The 24007-nt window shown below is 41.3% G+C and overlaps 1 protein-coding gene across 1 annotated transcript in view; it reads right to left on the bottom strand.

Annotated features, from left to right (window-relative positions):
• Positions 1-24007, bottom strand: part of LOC146475637 (uncharacterized) — a 105483-nt gene that overhangs the window by 69090 nt on the left and 12386 nt on the right. Inside the window, exons 5-7 of the mRNA XM_085115992.1 lie at positions 23429-23500; positions 21946-22017; positions 11511-11582 (exon numbers count right to left, since the gene is read on the bottom strand). Of these exons, the coding sequence (XP_084972118.1) occupies positions 11511-11582; positions 21946-22017; positions 23429-23500 (216 nt within the window). The remainder of the gene's footprint in view (positions 1-11510; positions 11583-21945; positions 22018-23428; positions 23501-24007) is intronic.

The raw sequence follows: 24007 nt of genomic DNA on the forward strand, positions 1-24007 counted from the left end.
ATCTGGGACTTGTCAGCACGTTGTTGACAACGGAACCACACCCTGTTGGATTGCGTAGACATTTATTTTTCATGAGTAATTTCTTAGATACAGATTTTGTGCTAAAAGTTTACTGCCTCATTTTCAAAATGCTTTCTTATCGAGAACTGAAACCAAACTAAACAAACAGTGTAATTCTATCCGCGCGAAATTATTTGCTTAGATGAGTTCTTAACAGGCTTTATTATTGTTTTGTTTCATTGTTTTATGTGGGTTTTTTTTTTTTTTGCTTTATAAATACTTATCATTGACACGTTTTATCTCATTTTAGCGCTCATTACAATCTTACCGATTTTATCTGTTTGTAACATATTTATGTAAGCTTTGAAAATGTCCTCGGAGAGGTCGAAACGTCGTAATTTTTTTTAAGGTTTACTTTTTTTCAAAAAATCTATTTTTAAATAACCATTATAGAAAGGTTAAAGGGAAGAGAAAAACTGAGTGAAAGAACATAAAAAACGTTTTAATCAAAAATGATTACTCTCCTTTTCAGTACATTCTAAAAAACATTCACTACAAGTTCAATTTTTAGATATTTAACTTGGCGAAAATCAGCATAAAATAAAGGTATAAATTAATTAGTGTACAGCTTTGTACGGTGTCACTGCTTAATTAAAAGCTAAGCTTTGCGATACGTTTTTGTTCTTTACTATAATTATAAATCAAGAATAGAGCGTTTTGCAGAGAAACGCTTGTTCATTAACTTTTCACCTAAAGACTACGAATCAAATGTTAGTAAATAATATTTTGATTTCCATCTATTTAACAAAAAAGTGCTCCGAACTCCGAATACTTTTTTCTCTAAAATAAATTTTCATACTTTGGTGAGTATCTCTACAAAAAAAAATTGTTTTGGTTTAGTCTTCGCCTTTTTATCCTCCTTAAAGTCGAGTTCGGAATTGTTCACGATAGCGCAACGGGATCTGGTCTTCCGGATAGAATCAAGTTGTGACGTGAAATCGAGGACGACCCTCAAGCGATTTTCAGTCAGTTATCTTTAGTTTTGAACTGTCAAAGCTTTCCGTAGCAAAATTCGTTTGATTCTGGCTCTATAGCCATCAGAAATCTACTGAAATTTTACAATGTCATCCACGTCATCGCATTTGGAGACGAGCTTTGACTCAGGCAACTCACAAATCAGTTTTATCGCTGGATACGAAATGGAGCCCGATTAGGATTTATCGCGTCTATCACCGAAAGATAACCCCAAACGTCGAGTGAGTCCAGCGATGACGCAGCTGTTGCTTATCCTGACGACCCACTTGCGGACGCCAATAGGACAGCGAGATACCAAGGGGGAAGTGAAGGCCGCATTCTAAAAGACCGATAACAGGACAATGTAAAACTCAAGGAATGTCAAGATTCGCGCGTGTTTACATTAATTTCGGGCGTGCTATCGTCATGCATATTGACATTTTCAATGTGTTGGCATGCATTCTTCTCACGCTAAAGCGTTTGTATTTCTTAAATTATTGATCTCCTAAGATAACGTAACTGTACTTCAGATGCAAGTGTAGAAATTGTGGAGTCGTTTCGTTACAAAAATGTGCGAATGTTATCGCTAGCGCTGTTGTGAGCTGTAAGATTGTCAATCACTCTAGGGTCGTTCGTCGCCTGCTATCACAGAGGAATTGCTGGAAAAGCGGTAATTCCGAAGCTGTCTCGCTCTAACCCATTCTCTATACTCTATACAGCGACTGGCAATCCGCTGAGCCGTCAAGCCACTAAATACTGGCTCTTTACACCCTGACCGCCAATGGCGAGCCACCGAGACTTCGACTCACTAAATTGTTAATCTTACTCTTTCTTTACTCTCCGACCGCGACTGGCGAGCCGTCCCACTGAGTTATACCCCTCAAAATGTGTCTCTCTATTGTTTAGTTGCTCCAATTCTTGATCCTTTGATCCTTTTTGCATGTGTAATTACATACAAAATCGTCGCTTACAAAGTACTTCGAGCATATTACTGAAGTCTTCGATGACTCCCATCGAGCACGCTTCTGTCTAACAAAGTCGACCCATCTTTTTATTCGTTTCCTTGCTTCTGGACGCTCATCGCCTTGAGAAGGTATCGCAAGGAACGCTTTTCCTTCCTGAACGTTCCTAACCTTACTGCAACCTCCTGCATCACATCTGGCCGGCATATTTTGACCACTATTAACCCTATCTAGATCGGGCCTTTCTTTTTTTGTCTTTTGGGAATCCCCCCTTACCTCCATATAACTTCCTAATCATAAAAGCTACGACAATGAGACTTGGAGAAGAGATAGTATGTCTAAAGATGTCTCCTTTGACATCCGCCCTTGGTATAGTGACCTCAAATCACGTGGTAGCAGCGTCATTAAATTTAAAAATATATACTTCCGTAGAGATGCCTACCAAAATATGAGGATTTTGTTGGAGAGAAAAGGGGGCGGAGGGGTTTAGGTGCACTTTAATAAGGTCAGCTTGGCTCATTGTTAGTATCAGTGTAACTATGTATATTTTTTTGTGACAAGCAGAAACTTACAAGTAGAGAAATATTATACATAACTTCCATGTGCAGTTTACCGAACGCAGTTCGCTGCGCGCAAAGTGTTCAATCTTTTAAGGACAGGTTAAAAACTCATTTATTTCGTCAAGCCTTTGACCTTTATTGAGAATTGTATTTTAGCCATTGACCTTGCCATTGTAATTTTAAATTATATTTATTTAGGATATCTTTATTGTAAAGCGCGCGAGAGCATCTGTTTATGATTCGCGCGCTATATAAATAATAAATTATTATTATTATTATGTGTTTTATTTCAGCAAGTCATTCGGAAGCCTCGTTTAATGTTAAATCTTGCCAGGATAATCTAACTTTAAAGATTTAAGCAACATTCCCTAAATTAATATCCTCTATTTAAATAAGATGTTATAAATGTTTTACAAACAAATGTATGTACTTGGCTGTCGGAATCATTTTTAGGGAATGACAATCGAATGTTGGTCACTGGAACCGAATGAAATAAGAAACCAGCTTGAGGAAACTTCCTTCTACACCAAGTTTACAAAAATACCCACTTACTACATTGCGCCGATTAAAACCCTTTGTTCCACAGACATGAAGGCTTTAGGAGGTTAAATGTTCAAAAAGATTATTAACAATGTATACTTAAAGAAGAAAAAGCCATAGTAGTAAGTAGAAAGATAAAGGGAAACTCCCAAAACTTCAAATCCTTATCGTCGCGCAATTTTGTTTGCGGAAGTTCTCGGCAAGTGTTACATTAGATTTTGAAAACCTAAATCTAGTAATATATACTTCAAAAATAAAATTCATACATTACCTGGTACTTGACTTGGTGTTGGGGACACTGGCGGTCTGTTTGTGGTCGGTTGGTTTGTCGAGAGAGTCAAAGTAGCTGTTAAGAATCAATTTAAAAAAGGGAGTAAATAGAGACAGTTGCGAAAACAACTGCGAAAGTCTTTCTTCTGTTTAAGTAATACTTAAAGTTGTATTAAGTAATATTACAGTTAGAATTTATGTAAGTACTGTAATTTAATATTGTAAGTAACCTTATTGTAAGAAAATTAGTGTAATTCTTGTAGTGTTGTTTTGTTTAACATTGTATTGAGGGGAGCAAGGATGGCGCAGTGGTGAGAGCATTCACCTTCCACCAATGTGGCCCGGGTTCAATTCCCGGACTCAGCGTCATATGCAGATTAAGTTTGTTGATGGTTCTCGTCCTTGGTTTTTCTTCGGGTACTCCGGGTTTCTCCTCTCCTCAAAAACCAACACTTCTAAATTTCAATTCTATTTGGAAAGTGTCCCAAATTATTGCTCCGCGCTAAATACATTGACACTTAAGTAAAGTGATTTATTTATTTTATTTACTTTTTATTGTACACCTTGTAAAAAAAAAAGTATAAAAAAAGTGTCGGACTAACTCTTGAACGCGTCTCCATCGCCTTTTAGGATTAAATTCCGTTTCGACTACAAATTCAGGCGCGAACTGTCCACCGACTTGCCCATGTAAAAAGTAGTTTATGTTAACGAAACATCATGTGCAGGATTCGCTGACTGATATGTTAAAGGTTGTGAGTTTATCAAGGCGTATGTACCAGTAAATGCCCTTATCGGCTCTTCGTCCGTCACATCAGCGTCCCCAAAAATCTGGTTTGGAAGCTTTAATCATAGACCCGTGTGCACTGCCAAAGTGTGGAGTCAAAGGGGGATTGAAATGCCATCTTGTTCGTTTCTCGGCTGTGGTTACTCTAACCTTGGCTTCGTCTAACTTTTCTACAACAAGCTCGTTCTGTTCTCGATTTGCTCCACGAAATTAGTCCCATTATCTTATTTCATTTCTTCCGGAAACCCTCTGCGATTCACTATCCTTTAAAATGCGTTAATGAAAGAAATCTGTGTCCAGTGCAATTGCCATTTCCAAATGTAGAGCTCTGGTGGTTATACATGTAAACAGACGAAGTTTTACCGTAGCTATTCATTGTCCTCTCCTTTGGACTGTTAACTGTTATGAAAGGTCCTTTGTAATCTACAAGCGCACGAGCGAACGTAAAAAGTAGAGTCTTAAGCCTAATTCTTGACAGAGGCGCCGTTATTTGTTGCCACGGTTTGGCTTTTCTCTTACAGTATTCATAGCACTCAGCTTCACTATCTCGGATTTCTTCTCGCCTCTACATTAGCCAAAAACGAGAGAACAACATTACCAATGTTTGGTTAGCTCCTGGGGTGTGATTCCCTTTTCCATGTAATGTCTCAGGATCAGCTTGATTACCCAGTTCCCTGCTGGTAAGATGATTGGGGTATTTAACATCGTGTGGTAAATACTCAGCATTCTCAAGACGGCCACCAGATCTCATCAATTCCTTTTTATCAATTCTTGAGTTCAGGGAAAGCAATTTGCTACCATCCGGGAGTCTTTTACCTCTTGTCAACGCGGAATACTATTCTCCAAATGATTCCGCGCGTGCTGTGTTTATTACTTGAATCTCGTTGTAATACTTGTAATACGTTTCTCTCGATGTAACTGACAATTGTTTACCAAGCGATAAACCCAGGCTAGTGTTCTGATGAGTCTAATCCAGGTAGTAAAGCTTCTCAGATCACGCAGCCACTTAGCATTGTTTTGGATAGCCAACACCGTTGCCCTCTAATGCTGGTGTCAGCTTGTAGGCCTTCTTGTTTCGTGACCTCTTTCGTTGCTGTTTCACTTACATGTGATTCGATCTACTGGCCATTCTGATTTTTCCCTTTTCAAATACAAAGGTCCTTCACACCAGGTGTTCTTGCTTGCTAACTCTTCTACTGGTAAGCCTCTTGTGTTATGGTCAGCTTGATTCTGGTCAGTGGACACAAAATTCTACCGGTGAGGACGTTTGTGAGACTCTTTTTCTCCAATTCTGTTTAAAATAAATGTCCTACTTGGGCGATGTATCTACCATAACACGATCATGCTATCCGACCAAAACGTGATTTCGCGAGTTGCAATCTTCGATGATTTCGATATCAATACACTTAGTATTAATCCAAGAATTGCGCCCAACAGGGCTAAACGAGGGATACTTGTGAATGTAAGGGGTGCAACTCTTGACTTTAAAGCTACTATACGGACCCAAACAGCTCCATCACTGTGCTCATATCCTTAATACACTACCGTTTCATACGCATTTGATGAGGCATCTACAAATGTGTGCAGGCTCGTGAACTTCACATCCCTGTCTACCGGCTGAATACATCGTGGGATCTTAATGTTCTATAAATGCTCTAATTCACAACCTTAGCCTTCCTCTCCTGTTTCATCTGACTGTCCCTGAGTCGATGCCCGTGGTCTAAATATTTTGGAGCAAGACCTTCCCACGAATGGTTTATGGCGTTAGGAATCCCAAAGGGTCAAAAAGTGTGGCAATTCTTCCCAGGAAACTGCGTTTTGATACGTCTAGCCATCTCCAGGCGGATGCACTTGGAACGTGAACATCTTTTTTCCTTCTCTACCAACAGTTCTCTGAGCGTCTTCACAGACGGCATCTCCCAATTATCTAGATCCACAGTTCCGTTACTCAACAATTCCCTCCTTCAACAATTCTTTTGAATCACACAGCCATTTGCGTGCGTTGGCGCGTGCGTGCATACCATCCATCTCCCACTGCGTCGAAAATTGGCTGTACAAGTCTATGACTGTCTTATCGTCTGGACCTGAATCCGTGCTACCGTCCATATCGGCTCACTCTAGTATTGCCACCACAGCAAGTGGAAAATTTTATTGATACTTCTTTGCATGTGTTTGTACGACGACCTGCGACTGAAACGGCGATAAATGAATAAATTCCGAAAACCACTCAATTAAATTCATATTCATCTGGTCTTTTGGTTTGTCGAGCGATTTCCATAAAACTCGATTATACTGCCTGTCTTCTGGTGCAAGCATGACGATGGGATACACCTCTGCTATGTGACCACTAACGCCATTGTTTGCTTTCGGAACCGTAGCAAAACGCTGATTATCTCTCGTTCCAACTTAGGTCCTTGGTGTATGACATCGCTCAAAGAGATCCTCTCATACTTGGCTGAAGCGTCAGAAACAAAGCTCATCTTCGTCGTTGATTTGTCAGGCCTCATAAGAGGAAAGTGTGGTAGGGAACAAAAGTCAATGGGCTTTTACTCTGTTTTTCGGATCTTCCTTACGCAACCTCTCTTCAGGCCCCTTGAGAATGCGTTTCTATGTAATTCTCAAGCGTCTTAGTTCTCCGGTAACAATGATCGATCGTCCTTCCAAGGGATTACGACTTTGTAGCGCCAAATCTCAATTTTTTATTCATTGCTTAAGTTTCTCGAGCGCGAATTTCTCATTTAGAGGTAAAGTCTCAATGGCATTGCTCAGCACTTCTATGTCCAAGAAATATTGGAGTTTACAATCTAATTGCTACTCTTCTCGTCAGCACGTATAAAATAAGTGTGAGCGAAACTTTTTCAATATCCTCCCTAATCAGTACTATTTGGATCGCCGATACATGTACATCCGAGGGCCGTTAACCGTGCCACTGTTTTTCCTGGCTTTCCTCTAACATCCCTCACCAATTGATACCGATGAAAATGTCGACGATTGGGCGTGGTCCAAGGTAAAGTGATACCTTTTAGATGCTCCCACTTCTTCGCGTATTTGACACAGTTGATTACTCCAATGTTCCCTGTAATGCGTTCTGCAGTAAAAGCTGCTATCTTTACATCTATCTTTCCATCTAAACTTTCAAGATTTAATTGGAAGATTTTTGTCTCGAAGCTGTCGGTCTGACTATTTAGAAGGTTAACGGTAACTCTACGGTTCTCCCCTTGAAGTCCTAATTTAGCTGCTGCATCACTGTCGATGTATGTCTTAATACTAGCGTCCTGTAGTAGCGCATTAACGACCACTCTTCTTGTGCCATTTTTGATTACTACTGTTACTTTTATCAGTACAACATATTCGCCTCTAGTTTCTTTCATGTGCATTGCTGTTGTGTGCGATCTCTCCGGTCAATCCTATTGCCGTTCCTTGCAATCTCCGGCCTCTTCTTTCCTTTGCAATGAAGCACGTTTGCTGTGCGTCCATTCGAACCAAAAAATCGGCTTTTGAGAACGGTATACTTTGGTAGGTCTCTCCTGGGCATCTATAGAAACAACATTGTTGCGCTGCTCTCCGCCACCTCTTTTCAATGGTTATACCTTAAAACTTGTCCCATCAAATGGGGTGGTTATTTCCACAGACTTTGTATGTACGGCGGCTCTTACTAGGCAACTGGTTTGGAGTACCTTCGAGTGATCTGGTCTAACTAAGAAAACGTCTGATTTCTCATTGGGGTACTGGAAATGCTCTATATCCCTCGAAGCCTCTTAGCTGGTACTGTCTGGAATTCTTCTTCTTGCACGACTCATTGTCGTAAACTTTTTACGCACTGTTGTTTCTTGTGTTCAAAAATCCATCGATAGTACTGTGCTAGCGTTGACTCTCTCATATTCCTCGGTAGCTTATCATAGTTCGATCCATTACCCAACTCCTTGTGTCGGCAAGCCTCTTTAAGGTTGATAACTGCGATGTCTAGGATTTCAGCCAACTTTAAATTCCCGCGTTCCTCCAAATACAATGCGCTTTGTCCTCTTCCTCCTCAATACCTTCTTATCTGCTCTTAGCAGCTTCATAAGCAGAGGTTGAGTGATCCAAATTCTCAATAACCTTAAACGCTTCGCCCGATAAGTACTGTCCGAGCTACAGTAGCCTGTGCTCGGGAGCCGCAGTTGCTTTGTCGATACGGGCTTAATAAAAAAAATGAGCGTTGATGCTTTGCTTAGTGGGCCCTCTTACATTGGTCGCTACCTAATGGTGTTTTCCAAGACTTCTTGTCATCTAATTCTGCTTCTAGGCCGAGCTCCTCGCTGATCTCTGTCTACAGAGCTCACTGGTTTTCTTTGACGTTTTCCTTGGAGATCTGTTATGCCTGTTTATCTTTCCGGGCCCGAGTCTCCAGCTCTCTTGTTTTGGGGGAAAATTCTTCTTCGACCCTCTCCTTCTAAAGCCTCAATGGCTAGCTCTTCACTAAACCCCTTAGCTGCTAATCTCTCAGCGCGCTCTCGAGCCATTCTCTTTTCCACTTGTAAGTCTTCACATCTCTGGGAAGCACAATATACGACGCTAGATGATTCGCAGATATTCGCCAAAATATGAGGATATTTTGTAGAAAAAAAATTTGGGGGTTAGGTGCACTTTAATTAGGTGAGCGCGGCATATTGTTAGTATTAATGGCGGCTGGAATATATAGTTTATGACAATCGGGAAATTTGGAGTAAAAATAAATTACACAATTCATGTGTTTTTGGTTACAGAAGTCATTTGGAAGCCTCGTTTAATGGTAATACTTGCCCGGAAAATCTTAATTTAACCCTATCTATACCGGGCGTCTTTTTTTTTGTTTTCTGGGTCTGGGGAGGTCGAGGGGAGGGGGTGGGGGGAGACATGAAGAGACATGAAAGCGGCAGTTAGATTACATTTCCAAAAAAATATATTAACAACGTATACTAAGACAAGACAAAGAAATACAGTCACCTAGTAGTCAATGCAGTGGTAAGAATATAGTAAATTGTGGTCTTGGTGTCGTCGGTGGGTTTGACCAAGCAGGCATTGTAATGTTTCTTGTTAAGAAGTGTGTTATTAACTACATTAATGGAGACTTAGGTGAACCTGCATGTTTTTCACTGAATTGGACCATTTTTAAACTGACCGGTAATGGCAAGCTCCCTTAAATCTTCAATTCCTCATCGATGCGCAATTTGTATGCTTAAGTTGTCGACAAGTGTACCGTTAGATTGAAAACCTTATTCCAGTTATATATACTTCAGAAACACAAGTCATCTGATATTACCTTGTGCTGGACTCGGTGTCAGGGACACTGCTCTGTTTGTGGTTGGTGGGTTTGTCCACGGAGTCACATTGACTGTTGAGAATGAAATTAAAAACGAAATAAATAGAGACATCTTGTACACCAGTTTTTCAAGGTGATGCACTCGCAAACTTATCTACGATGCTTGTTAGAAAACCGCCTGGTATCTAATTGCGGATCGACGAGAAAGTTGAATGTGGCAGTTTTTGACAAGTACAAACGAATGTTTATAATCCTCAGTATCACGAACAATCAGCGGCGATCGGTCTAACATTGGCTAGTTATATTTTCTACATGTATCTAAAGGTCATAGAGGGTCTCTCAATAACCAGCACATTTGTATTATATTTTCAAGTAGTTGCATTTACTTTCAAAGGAGAACGCCCACTTTCTGAGAATCTTTTCAAGTTCTCCAATCATTTGTGAGCTTAGGATCGATTACCAGCCGCTGTTCGCGAAAAGAGCCCACGCTCATCTCCTAAGAGACAGTTGGACGTTTGACCTTGGCATTGTTAATTTCGACCAATGAGAAACATGTCTGCCTGAATCGACTGGGCAATATAAATTACATAAATTAACTTTGAGAGAGTTATGGTGGATGAAGTGGATAGTATGCGATCGTGTTATTGAGAAGTTTAAGATTCAAAATCTCAAAGCTGTGCAACGGGAATCGTGAAAAAGTTGGTTAACAAGCAACATGTATTTGTTATTCAACCAACTCGATTGGGAAATTATCTAATTTTCCAAGCTGCGCCAATGGTTTTTGATGACGTGAAGTTTCGAACTTTCAATCAATAGCTGTCGTTATTTCGCCCTTGATATCGCTGACACAGGATCAAGTCGATTTTTTTAAATCTACAGAGGTCACCGACGAATAATCCGAGCCGATAAACAAAATTAGCAAATACCACAGCGCTAGCGTACACAATGGGATAGAGAAGCTAATCGAAACGGCTCAGAATAATAAGAAAATCTCTTATTGCATAGCAAAAAACGCTTTGAGACATGCTTGTAAAACCAAAATGTAAACGTTTTTATCAAAACAATGGACACAACGTGAGTCGCATAGGTCTGTCTGCTCCATTTTTACATGTTGCTCCTGTTCCGATAATTAGTTGTAAAATTTAAACTCTTAACCGGCATCTTTGGTCTCGCGTTTCTCAAATGACGAGCGGCCTTTATTTGCACAACATTGCGAGGTGAAATATAAGAGTCACACGGTATACCATGTTTAAGCAGGTTTGCCGAATCGAAACTACTCTTGATTTCATTCTTCACTACTGTCACCTCCTCTATGCATTTTTCAAGACGTTTGATGTTTTTGTGGCAGCGACCGATTGTTGCACAAGAATCGTTTGACGTCGACGCTATTAAGCTGGACATCCAAAGCATTGGCTACCTTTTTAGCAACTTTGCCTTTCAAACTAGTTCCCTTTCGACGATTACTTATTTTTTTTCTGTACCATAAAGCAGACACCCGAAGAGGGTATAACCCGTAGTCTTCATAGGCGTTTCAACACCTGTTGCGCTAGAAGAATTATTTCAGTAATCGCTCGGAATTATACTTTCAATCTTCAGAGTTTTGGTCCCTTTCTCATTTATGTTTGTTGATCTAATTTAGCATGAGAGTGCCGTCGGATGTCATTTAAGGTGACCAGTTGAGCCGCATAAATTTTATTTTGAATTTACGTCATAAACATGGTCGGTCGCGAACGCGTCCCGCCGTCTCTTCTCAGAAAGGAAAGAAAAAAAGAAAAGAAAAATAAATAAAGTCACCGAGTCAATGTAGTAGTAAGAAAATAGTGAATGGTGGTCTTCAAGTTTTCTGTTGGTTTGTCCAAGGACGTATTGTAATGTTCCTTGTTAAAAGGCGTGTTTCAAACCACATTAATGCAGAACCTGTTTTTCACCGAAATGGTACATTTTTAAACTGATCTGTAATGGCTGGCTCTCTTAAATCTTCAATTACTTATCGTCGCGCAGTTTGTATGTGAAAGTTGTCGAAAAATGTAACGTTACAGTTTGAAAACCTAAATCTAGTAACATATGCTTTAAAAAAAAAAAAAGAAGCGATATCTTACCTATTGCTGGACTCGGTGTCTGGGACGCTGGTCTGTTTATGGTTGGTGGGTTTGTCCACGAAGTCAAAGTAGCTGTTAAGAATTAATTTAGAAAATCAATAAATAGAGACATCTTGTAAACCAGTCTGTCAAGGTGGCTTACTTCCAAACTTATCTATGACACCTGTCAGAAAACCACCCTAGGGGTCGACGGAATTCAAGGCTACATTTTTGTAGGATTTTAATAATATAGATATATGAAACATATATTTGAACTTCGGGTTAAATATTAAATAGAAGAAACATCCTCGCAGTTTTAACACAACCTAAGCAGCTGCCAAAATAAATATCTATGTTTCATATATTCCTATTAATTTATTCACGCTTCACGGGTATATCACGAACTCACAATTTGACCATCTCCCAGTTGGCTTGATAGCTCAGTTGCTAGAGAACTCCACCGGCATCGCAGTGGTCATGGGTTCAAATCCTGTTCAAGCATGAATTCTTTCTGGATTTCTTTTCGCAACTGCATAGGTTGCTTAAATAACTGCGAGGATCTTTCTTCTATTTAAGTAATACTATAAATCATATTAAGTAATATTACTGCTTACATATACGTCAGTGTCGTTATGTAATGTTGTAAGCTTATTGTAAGAAAACTAGTGTTAAAGTGTTTTAGTGTCATTTTCTATTGAGCACCTTATAAATAAAAGTATAAAAAAGTGTCGGACTAACTCTTGAACGCGTCTCCATTGCCTTTTAGGACTTAATTACGACTACAGATTCAGGCGCGAACTGTGCACCCACTTGCCCATGTAGAAAATGATTTGGTGTTAACGTAACATCATCTGCAGGATACGCTGACTGATGTCCTAAAAGTTGTGAGTTTATCAGGGCTTCTGCACCAGTGAAGGCCGTTATCAGTTCTTCGTCCGTCACATCAGTGTTCCCAAAAATCCCATATATAGCTCGTTTGGACGCCTTTATCTTAGACCCGTGTGCACCGCCAAAGGGTGGAGTCAAAGGGGGATTGAAATGCCATTGTACTTCTTTGTCGGCTGTAGTTACTCTAATCTTGTTCTCGTCTAACTTGTCTACAGCAAGTTCTTCCAGTTGTCGATTTGCTCCCCCGAAATGAGTCCCATTGTCTGAATTCATTTCTTTCGGCAATCCTCTGCCATTCGCTAACGCTAAAATAGGGTAAGGAAGGAATCGTTGTCCAGTGCAATTGCCATTTTGAAATGTACCACTCTGGTGGTTATACATGTAAACAGACAAAGTTATACCTTAGCTATTTGTTGTCCTCTGCCCTGGAATGTTATGAAAGGCCCTTCAAATCTACAAGCATACGACCGAACGCAAGAAGTGGAGTCTATAGCCAAATTCTTGGGTGAGCCGCTGTGATTTGTTGCGACAGTTTGGCTTTTCTTTTACGGTATTCATAGCACTAAGCTTCACAATCTCGGATTTCTTCTCGCCTCTGCATTAACCAAAAACAAGAGAGGACAACATAAGCAATGTTTGAGGTGTGACTCCCTTTTTCCATGATAATGTCCCATGATCAGCTTGGTTATTCAGTTCTCTCGTCTTTCATGGTAAGATATTAAGGTACTTAACGTCATGTGGTACATACTCACCATTCTCTAGACGAGACCAGATCTCATAAACCCATCTTCATCAATTCTTGGTTTTAGGGCGAGTAACTTGTTACCACCTGGAAGTGTTTTATCCCTTGTCAATTATGAGTACTCTTCTCCAAATGATTCCGCTTCTGCTGACTTCATTACTTGAATGCGCTCGTCCTCGATGTCGTTAGTAGTCAGCCCACTTTTAATGCGTTTCTCTCCACGTAAACTCAGACAACCGTGTAAGAGGCGATAAACCCAGGCTAGTGTTCTGATGAGACTAATCCAGGTAGAAAAGCGTCTCGTTTCAAGTCACTACGTAGCATGGTTTTGGATAGCCAACATCGTTGTCCCTTTAATGCTGCAGTCAGTCTTTAGGCGTGCCTGTTTTCTGACCTCTTTCGTTGCTATTTCATAATTCGATCTATTGCCCATTTAATTATTTTTCCTCTGTAAATACAAAAAGGTCCGTCCCACCGGGTGCCCTTGCTAGCTAACTCCTCGACTGATAAGACTCTTGTGAGACAATCAGCTGAATTATCGTCAGTGAAAAAATGCATCCACCGTCGAGGACTTGTGTGAGACTGTATTTCTCCAATTCTGTTTACAACAAACGCCTTAAATGTCCTGATTGGTTAGGCGATTTATCTACCATAACACGTTCATGCTATCCGACCAAGACGGGATCTCGCTAGTTGCAATCTTCAATGCTTACGATATCGATGCACTTAGTCTGAATCCTAGAATTGCGCCCATCAGCTCTAAAGGAAGGATGCTTGTGGCTGTAAGTGGTGCAACTCTTGATTTAGAAGCCGCTAGATGAAGCGAAACAGTTCCATCAAGGTGCTCATGTCTGTAATACACGACCGCTCCATACACATTCGATGTGGCATCCACGTATGTGTGCAGACTCGCGGACTTCACATCCCTGTCTACCGGCTGTAGACAGTCATCACGATCTTAATTTTCACTAAATGCTCTAGTTCATTGTTGAATCACCGAATAGCCTTCTTTTCTTGTTACAACTGAAGCGACTCCTCACTAGTCGATGCCCGTGGTCCAGATTTCTTGGAACAAAGCCTTTACACGAATGGTACATGGCGTCCAAAATCCCAAAGGCGCGAAATATGTTGTTATTCTTCTCAGGAAACTGCGCTTTAGTAGGTCTAACATCTGTACACATCTCGAGGTGGATGGACTCGGAAGATGAACATGTTTTCCTTCTCTTCCCGTGGTACTCCGAACTTCTGAAAAGAGGGCAGCTCGCCCTTATCTAGGTTCCCTTTTCGCTGCTGGTATCTCCCATAACAATTGTTCTGAATTAGACAGCCATTTACGTGCGTGCATACCAGCATTATTCCACAGCCTTGAAAGGTTTTTTTGTAAAAGTCTATGGCTGTCTTATCGTCTGAAACTGAATCCATGCTATCGTCCAGATAGTTAAAGATAATATTGCCAGAGATGGTATTGTCACCGCAGCCAGTTGAAAATTTTTATTGATACTTCTTCGAATGTTCTTGTACAACGAAACTGCGACTAAAACCGCGACGAATTCATTCCGACTGCCATTCATTTAGATTCATATTCATCTAGTACCTTGGTTTGGTCGAGCGCTCCCCATAAAAGTCCATTATACTATCTTTCTTGCGTAAGACTTATGCGGAGATACATCTCTGCTATGCCACAGACTAACGCTATCGCTTGCTTGTGGAACAGTATCAAAACGCTGAAAAGCTTTCGTTTCAACTTAGCTCCCTGGTGTACGACATCGCTATAAAATCCCACTGCACTTGGCTGACGCGTCAGACACAATGCTCGTCTCCGTCGTTGCTTCTTCCGGCCTCATAACAGGTAAGTATGGTAGGCAACAGGACTTAATGGGCTTTTCTCTGTTTTTGGGATCGTCCTTACGCAACCTTTCATCTGGCTCCTGGAGAATTCGTTTCTCTGTTCTTCTCAAGCATCCCAGGGCTGTCTCGTAGTTGTCCGGTAAGACTGACCGGTCTTCTTTCCAAGGAACTAGGACTTCGTACCGTCCGCTCTCAAATTTGATAGACCCCTTAAGTTTCTCGAGCGCGAATTTCTCATTTGGAGTCTCAAAGCTGTGACTTAGCAATTCTATCTCCAAGACCTTTTGGAGTTTGCAATTTAGTTGCTGCTCTTATCGTCGCCACGAATAAAATAAGTGTGAGCGAAACTTGTTCCACAGCGTCCCTCATCAGCACAATTTGGATCACCGATCGTGTCCATCCGAAGGCCATTAACCGTGCAACGGTTTTTACTGGTTTTCTTATAACACCCCTCTCTGATTGATACCGACAAAAATGTCGATGATTGAATTGGGAGTGGTCCAAGATAAAGTAATACCCTTTAGATGCTCCAATTTCTTTGCGTATTTTGGAGGGTTGTCCAATACACCCAAACTGAGTCCGATGGACGAGGTCCATTGACAACCCGACTCACCGGAAGTCAGTTCGCGAGAGACTTAGTCAATATACAGCAAACTATAGTTGAGAGGGGAGGGGGGGGGGGGGGGGCGCTGGAAAATGTCGGCAAACGGACTCCATCGGATCCGATGGAGACGGGTTGCCGTAGCAAGAGTCCATCGGACTGCCGCCTGTCAGTTCGCGGGAGACTTAGTAAATATACACCAAACTATAGTTGAGGAGGGGGTGGAAAATGTCGGCAAACGGACTCCATCGGATCCGATGGAGACGGGTTGCCGTAGCAAGAGTCCATCGGACTGCCGCCTGTCAGTTCGCGGGAGACTTAGTAAATATACACCAAACTATAGTTGAGGAGGGGGTGGAAAATGTCGGCAAACGGACTCCATCGGATCCGATGGAGACGGGTTGCCGTGGCAAGAGTCCATCGGACTGCCGCCTGTCAGTTTGCGAGAGACTTAGTAAATAACCGCGAACTATAGTTGAAGAGGGGGCTGGAAAATGTCGGCAAACGGACTCCATCGGATCCGATGGAGACGGGTTGCCGTGGCAAGAGTCCATCGGACTGCCGCCTGTCAGTTCGCGGGAGACTTAGTCAATATAGAGCAAACTATAGTTGAGGAGGGGGTGGTAAATGTCGGCAAACGGACTCCATCGGATCCGATGGAGACGGGTTGCCGTGGCAAGAGTCCATCGGACTGGCGCCTGTCAGTTCGCGAGAGACTTAGTAAATAACCGCGAAGTATAGTTGAAGAGGGAGGTGGAAAATGTCGGCAAACGGACTCCATCGGATCCGATGGAGACGGGTTGCCGTGGCAAGAGTCTATCGGACTGGCGCCTGTCAGTTCGCGAGAGACTTAGTAAATAACCGCGAAGTATAGTTGAAGAGGGGGGTGGAAAATGTCGGCAAACGGACTCCATCGGATCCGATGGAGACGGGTTGCCGTGGCAAGAGTCCATCGGACTGGCGCCTGTCAGTTCGCGAGAGACTTAGTAAATAACCGCGAAGTATAGTTGAAGAGGGGGGTGGAAAATGTCGGCAAACGGACACGATTTTCCCGATTATTTCACTTAATACAAAGGAGTCCATCTACAGACTGCAGAGTGCAGATCGAGACTGAGGCTGGGTATGAAATGCAGACTTAGTATAAAACGAGACTGCAGTCTGGGTATAAAATGCAGAGTGAGACCAAAACAGTCTCACAATTGAGACTAGTGTAAGAGTCTCAATCGCCTTTCAAGATCCTTTTCCATGAAATTGACAGTTGTCGTTAAAAGAGTAAGTTTAATTTGCCAATAGGAACACTTAAGTTAAAATACAGCAATCCAAAGAATCACGGGTTCTTTCCAAAACGAGTTTTGAACATTAATGCAGGCGTGGCCCATACCAGGAATCCAAGGAAGATCGACGTGTCCTGTTGCTTCAGGCCTTTGGCGAACAGTTTGCAAGTCTATCATTGAAATGAAACGGAACGATTAGATCGATTATTCGAGATAACGAACCCCATTTCATTGATAAGGTAAATCAGAAGAAACGCAGGAAATGTTTTGTAGCAACTTCCGATAGAGAATTGTTTCCGGATGAAACTATGCTTATTTTTTATAGGAGGTTACAAACCCTTCTTATTGGAAAAATGTCAATGGATTTTTCATTCGCGAATTCAATACTACTCTGGCAAGGAAACTATGATCATTAAAGGTCGTTTAAGAGAATACTTACTTCTTTGATATTTTTCGGCAGTAAAGTCCAGTCTAGATCGTGCTTTATGCAGTCCTTCAAGTTCTTGTCTAATAGTGTGAGTTGATTTGTTGCCATGGCTGGTGCGTGTTCCGCGAAGTTCGGAAAGGCGGAATGAATTGAAAAGCAACCAACTGCTAGATTTACTGGCGGATATAACAATGGCACTAGAAGTCTAATGAGCGGTTTGGGCATTTATGTAACAATGCGATTTAATAAAGGGTTATTGATAATAAGGACATGATATTCTTTTGTTTCCATTTTCTCTTGGGCATAGTTATATTCTGATAAAGTGCCGCCTATTCTTAAAACCCGGCGATGAAGATGTGACGATCTGGTGTGATAATTGATGACATTGCAATTGATCACACGTGAAGCGAGCCATTTGAGGATTTTTTTTTTTTTCGATAACCCTTTTCTTGAATTTGTCAAGCGATAACGCGAAAGAAAATTGGCTCACTCGACATGAGCGAAATGCGCGGTATGCCAGTTGCCTTTAAAATTCTGTATTATTGTGAATATAACCGCGACTTGTGTTACAACGTACACAATTACGAAGCCAAACTCACACCAATTGTTTGTTAACATCTGGTAATCGAACGTCCTATCAAATTTAAAAGGAGTTGTCACGAATCTGCTAATACTCACTTCGGAATCGTAAGTTCCTGAAAAAAAGGTTATACGATTCTACACTTAAGTCAGTGGTAAATCGGAAAATAGTATTAAAATAGGTGCTGCGGTCTATCAGGTCCACTATTTCTTTGGAAATACCAGTAGTTGTTGTTCCAAAATATTTTCACGATTTTCCCGATTATTTCACTTAATACAAAGGAGTCCATCTAAAATTTTGTTTTCAGTGCGATTCTACCTCAGTTTATCGATTCTTTCTTTTTTCAGTAATCCAATTCTGGTTCGGTGTTATTATCATCAATAGTATTAAAACCACTGCTTTTTGTTTAATCAGAGCGCTAGTGTGTTTCTCCAGATTTTGAACGATATTTCCCTGTCTTCACATTTATGTTCGTAATTTCCAGATTGAGAGGCATATCTTCTGGTCTCCAGATTTATGTCCGTAATCTCCTGGATAATTGAAGAAATTTGCTATTTCTCGTAGACTCGACTTTCGGACAAGAAAACTGTTACTGTTTAATCCTCCCCCCCTCCACTGAAACCGTGAATTTGGTCTTGATGCGACGCCTCTGTAAAGCGCTTTGTTATTGCTTGCCGGGGAAGTCATTTTCTCCATATCTCAAAACGTGCGAGGTGACTACCCTGCGAGCAGCGTCTCTTCGATCTTCCTAGATCAGTGGAAGAGACTCTGCTCGCAGGATAGTGATTGACAGCCCTGTGGCTATTATGTAAAAATTACTGTGCGGCGATTGTTCTATGTTGATGACAGTTTTTATACAATCGCCGCCGTAAATATATATATATATATATATACGATCAATACATGCATACATTGTACTTTATTACTCAGCCAGATACTCAGGCAATTCTGTGGCAATCGGAAATTCAATGAGCGGGACTTGAGAAAATATTGTTCAGCTCCAATGGTTTAAAGAGCGAGATATAGAGTCGCGGTGTAATGTTTCGTGACGTTGACTTAATTCGCCTCGTATATTTCATATGTAGCACGCTTGTTTCGGTTCATGGATTAAAGAACGAGGTATAGTCATGTGTGGCGTCCTTGTTTCGGTTCATGGATTAAAGAACGAGATATTTTCATGTGTAGTGCGCTTGTTTCGCCTCATGGCTAAAAGAACGACTAATATTACATGTGTAGCGCTTGTATGGATCAAAAAACGACTAATTTTCATGTGATATATTCATGTGTAGCGCCATTGTTTCGGTTCATGGATTAAAGAACGAGATATATTCATGTGTAGCGTGCTTGTTTCGGTTCATGGATTAAAGAACGAGATATGTTCATGTGTAGTGCGCTTGTTTCGGTTCATGGATTAAAGAACGAGGTATATTCATGTGTAGCGTGCTTGTTTCGGTTCATGGATTAAAGAACGAGATATATTCATGTGTAGTGCGCTTGTTTCGCCTCATGGCTAAAAGAACGACTTAAATGTTACATGTGTAGCGCGCTTGTTTTGAGATATTTCCTCTGTCTCGCGCGAAAAGACTTCCGGTAGTCCGATTGACTCTTGTCAAGACGAACTGTCTCCATCGGATCCGATGGAGTCTGTTTGCCAACTTTTCAATCCCCCGCTCGCTCCTGTTAACCCCTTACTTCCGGTACCACCGACGCTCTGCACTCATTTCCGGTTCCGGTCGCGATCTGACTCAATCCGCCTGGGAGTGAAGTCAACCGGACTCAGGTCGAGTGTATTGGACATGAGTGGTATTTTGCCCAGTTGATTGCTCCAATGTTCCCTGAAACGCGATCTGTAGTGAAGCTGCTATCTTTACATCTATCTTTCCATCTAAGCTTGCAAGATTTAGTTGGAAGATTTTTGTCTCGAAGCTGTCGGTTCGACCATTTAGAACGTAAACAGTTACTCTACGGTTCTCCCATTAAAGTCCTAATTCAACTGTTGATATCTTACTGCTAGCATCGCCCAGTAGCGCATTAACGACCACTCCTTTTGCACCATTTTTCATTACTGCTGTTACTTTCCTCGTTGCAACATATTCGCGCCTAGTTTCTTTCATGTGCATTGCTGTTGTGTTTGATGTCTCCGGAAAGACCTGTGTGGACTACCCCTCCGTAAAATCTCCTACTGGAGCTACTTTAGTTTCATCCCGATGGACGTTTAAGGGCTGAAGATTGTAGCTGTCACTCCTATTGCCGTTCCTTGCAATCTCCGGCCTCTCTTTTCTTTATAATGTAGTATGACTGTTGTGCGTCCCTACAAACCAAAAAATCGGGACTGTAGGAACTATATTCCGTGTTGGGTCTCTCCTTGGCGTCTATAGCAACAACGCTGTTGGGCAGCTTTCCGCCACCTCTTTTCAACGGTTATACCTTACAACTCGTCGCACCAAATGGATGGTTATTTCCACAAACTTTGCATGTTCGGCGGCTCTTCCTAGGCCACTGGTTTGGATTCTCTGCGAGTGAACTGATCTGGCCAAGAAAACGTTTGATTTCTCTTCGGGGTACTGCAATTGCTCCATATCCCTCGAAGCGTCTCAGCTTGTACTTTCTAGAATTCTGCTTCTTGTATAACCCATTGTCGTAATGCTTCTCCGCACTGTGGTTTCTTGTGTTCAAAGATCCGTCGATGGTACTGTGCTAGCATTGACTATGTCATCTTCCTCTGCAGCTTATCATAGAGAGATCCATTGCCCAACTCCTTATGTCGGCCAGCCTCTTTACGGTTGATAACTTCGATGTCTTGGATATCAACGAGCTTCTCTGTATATTTGGCGTTACCGACACGGATTGCCTTTCAATCTCCAAGTTCGTCCAAATAGAGTGCGATCTGTCCTCTTCTTCCTTCATACTTGTAGAGGTAAGCAGCGGTGGAATGATCCAAATTCTCCACAACCCTTAACGCTTCGCCCGATAAGTACTGTCCGGGCCACATTAGCTTGCGTTCGGGTACCGCAGTTGCTTTGTCGATACGGGCTTGAAAAAACTGGGCGCTGATGCTTTGCTTAGTGGACCCTCAAGCTGTGGTCAGTGCCTAAAGGTGTTTTCCGAGTCTTCTTGTCCTCTAATTCTGCTTCTAGGCCGAGCTCCTCGCTTATATCTCTCTCCAGGGCTAAATGGGTTTCTTTGACGTTTTCCTTGGCGATCTTTTATGTCCGATTATCTTTTCTCACGCTCTCTTATTTTTCGGGCAAATTTTTCTTCCACCCTTTCCTTCTCAAGCCTCAATGGCTAGCTATTCACTAAACCCCTTAGCTGCTAATCTCTCAGTGCGCTCTCGAGCCTTTCGCTCTTTGACGTGTAAGCCTTCTCATCTCTGGGAAGCACAAAATACGATACTAAATTATTCGGAGATATTCGGAAAAATATGAAGGCTTCTGTAGAATAAATGGGGGGGGGGGGGGGGGTAGGTGCACTTTAATTAAGTGAGCTTCCCAAATTGTTACTATTAATTGGGGCTGGCATATACAGTTTATGACAATCGGAAACTTTGGAATAAAAAAAATTACACAATTTATGTGTTTTTAATTACACAAGTCGTTCGGAAGCCTCGTTTAATGTTAATTCCTTCCCTATCTGGACTGGGCTTCCTTTTTTTGTTTTCTGGGTCTGGGAAGGTCGAGGGGTGAGGGGGGGGGGGGGGGGGGAGATGAGGAAGAGACATGAAGGCGGCAGTTGAATTACATTTTCAAAAATATATATATTTACAACGTATACTAATAGAAGAAAAAGAAATAGAATCAGCTAGTAGTCAACGCAGTGGTGAGAAGATAGTTAATTGTGGTCTTTGTGTTATCGGTGGGTTTGACCAAGAAGGCAATGTTGTTTTTTGTTAAGAAGTGTGTTATAAACAACATTAATGGAGACCTAGGTGAACCTGTTTTTAACTGAATTGATGTATTTTTAAACTGACCGGTAATGGTAAGCTCTCTTAAATCTTCAATTCCTCATCGTCGCGCAATTTGTATGCTTAAGTTGTCGACAAGTCTACCGTAAGATTGGAAACCTTATTCAAGTAATATAAACTTCAAAATATTACCTTGTGCTGGACTCGGTGTCGCAGACGCTGGTCTGTTTGTGGTTGGTGGGTTTATCGACGGATTCACATTGACTGTTGAGAATGAAATTAAAGGCGAAGTAAATAGAGACATCTTGTAAACCAGTTTGTCAAGGTGATGCACTTGCAGACTTATCTACGATGCTTGTGAGAAAACCGCCTGGTATTTAATTGCGGATCGATAGGAAATTAGAATGTGGCAAATTTGGACAAGTACAAACGAATGTTTTATAGTTCTCAGTATCATGAACAATCAGGGGAGATCAGTCAAACATTGGCTAGTTATTTTCTCTACATGTATTCAAAGGTCATGGAGGGCCTCTCAACAACCAGCAAATTTTTATTATATTTTCAAGTAGTTCCATTTGTTTTCAGAGGAGAATACGCACTTTCTGAGAATTTGCTGAAGTTCTCCAATCATTTGTGAGCTTAGCATACGATAACCACCCGCTGTTCGTGAAATGAGCACACGCTTATCTCCGAAGAAATAGTTGGACAGGTGACCTTGGCACTGTTATTTCCATCAATGAGAAACGTATCTGCCTGAATCTCCCAGGCAACATAAACTACGTAAATTTGCTTTAAGAGGGTTATGGTGGATTAAGTGGATAGTATGCGATCGTGCTATTAAGAAGTTTAAGATTTAAAATCTTAAAGCTGTGCAACGGGAATCGTTGAAAAAGTTGGTTATCGTGCAAGATGTGTTCGTTATTCAAACGACTCGATTGGGAAAGTCTCTAAAATTCCAAGCTGCGCCGATGGTTTTTGATGCCGTGAAACGGTCGAACTTTCAAAACATAGCTGTCGTTTATTTCGCCCTTGATGTCGCTGACACAGGATCAAGTCGAATTTTTGAAATCTACAGAGGTCACCGCCGAATAATCCGAGCCGATAAACTAATTATCAAGTGCCACAGTGCTAGCGTACACAATGGGGTAGAGAAGCCAATACAAATGGCTCAGAATGATAGGAATAAAACGCTTGAAGGGATGCCTGTAAAACCAAAATGTAAACGTTTTATCAATACAATGGAGACAGCGTGAGTCGCGTAGGTCTATCCGCTACGTTTTTACATGCTGTTCCTGTTCTTTATAATTAGTTGTAAAATTTAACGGGCATCTTTGGTCTTGCGTTTGTTACTCAGTGACAATTTTTCTTGGTTGGCACAAAATTGCGTGGTGAAATATAAGAATCACACCTCATGCCATATTTAAGCAGGTTTACCGAATCGAAAGTACTCTTGATTTCATTGTTCCCCACGCTCGCCTCCTCTGGGCATTTTTTAAGAGGTTTTTGTGGCAACGATCGATCGTTTAAAACTGAAATGTAATGGCTGGCTCCCTTAAATCTTCAATTACTCATCGTCACCCAGTCTCTATGTGAAAGTCGTCGACAAATGTAACGTTACATTTTGAAAACCTAAATCTAGTAATATATACTTCAAAAAATACAAGTCATATATTACCTGTTGCTTGACTCGGTGTCGGGGACGCTGGTCTTTTGGTGGTTGGTGGGTTTGTCCGCGGAGTCAAAGTAGCTGTTAAGAATAAATTAAGAAACACAATAAACTGAGACATCTTGTAAATCAGTTTTTCAAGGTGATTTACCTCCAGACTTATCCATGATACCTGCAGAAAACCGCCTGTATTTAATTGCGGATTAACGGCAACTTTCTGAGAATCTGTTGAAGACGTCTATATATTTGTGACCCGAGGGAGCGCCCTACATTTTTGTAGAAATGTATTAATTAAATATATGAAACATATATTTGAACTGCGGGTGAAAGATTAAACAGAAGAAAGATCCTCGCCCTTTTTCGTTTTTCGTTTTAAGCCGCTACGTAGCATTGTTTTTTATAGATAACATCGTTGTCCCCTTAATGCTGTAGTCAGCTTGTAGGCGTGCTTGTTTCCTGACCTCTTTGGTTACTGTTTCATGGTATGATCTACTTCCCATTCAGATTTTTTTACTCTCCAAATACAAAGTCCTTTCCATCACGTGTCCTCACTAGCTAACTCCTTTACTAATAAGCCTCTTGTTAGAC

This window comes from Pavona decussata, unplaced genomic scaffold (genome assembly GCF_977016875.1).
Source record: "Pavona decussata unplaced genomic scaffold, jaPavDecu1.1 SCAFFOLD_84, whole genome shotgun sequence".
In the NCBI taxonomy this organism is placed as follows: Eukaryota; Metazoa; Cnidaria; class Anthozoa; order Scleractinia; family Agariciidae; genus Pavona; species Pavona decussata.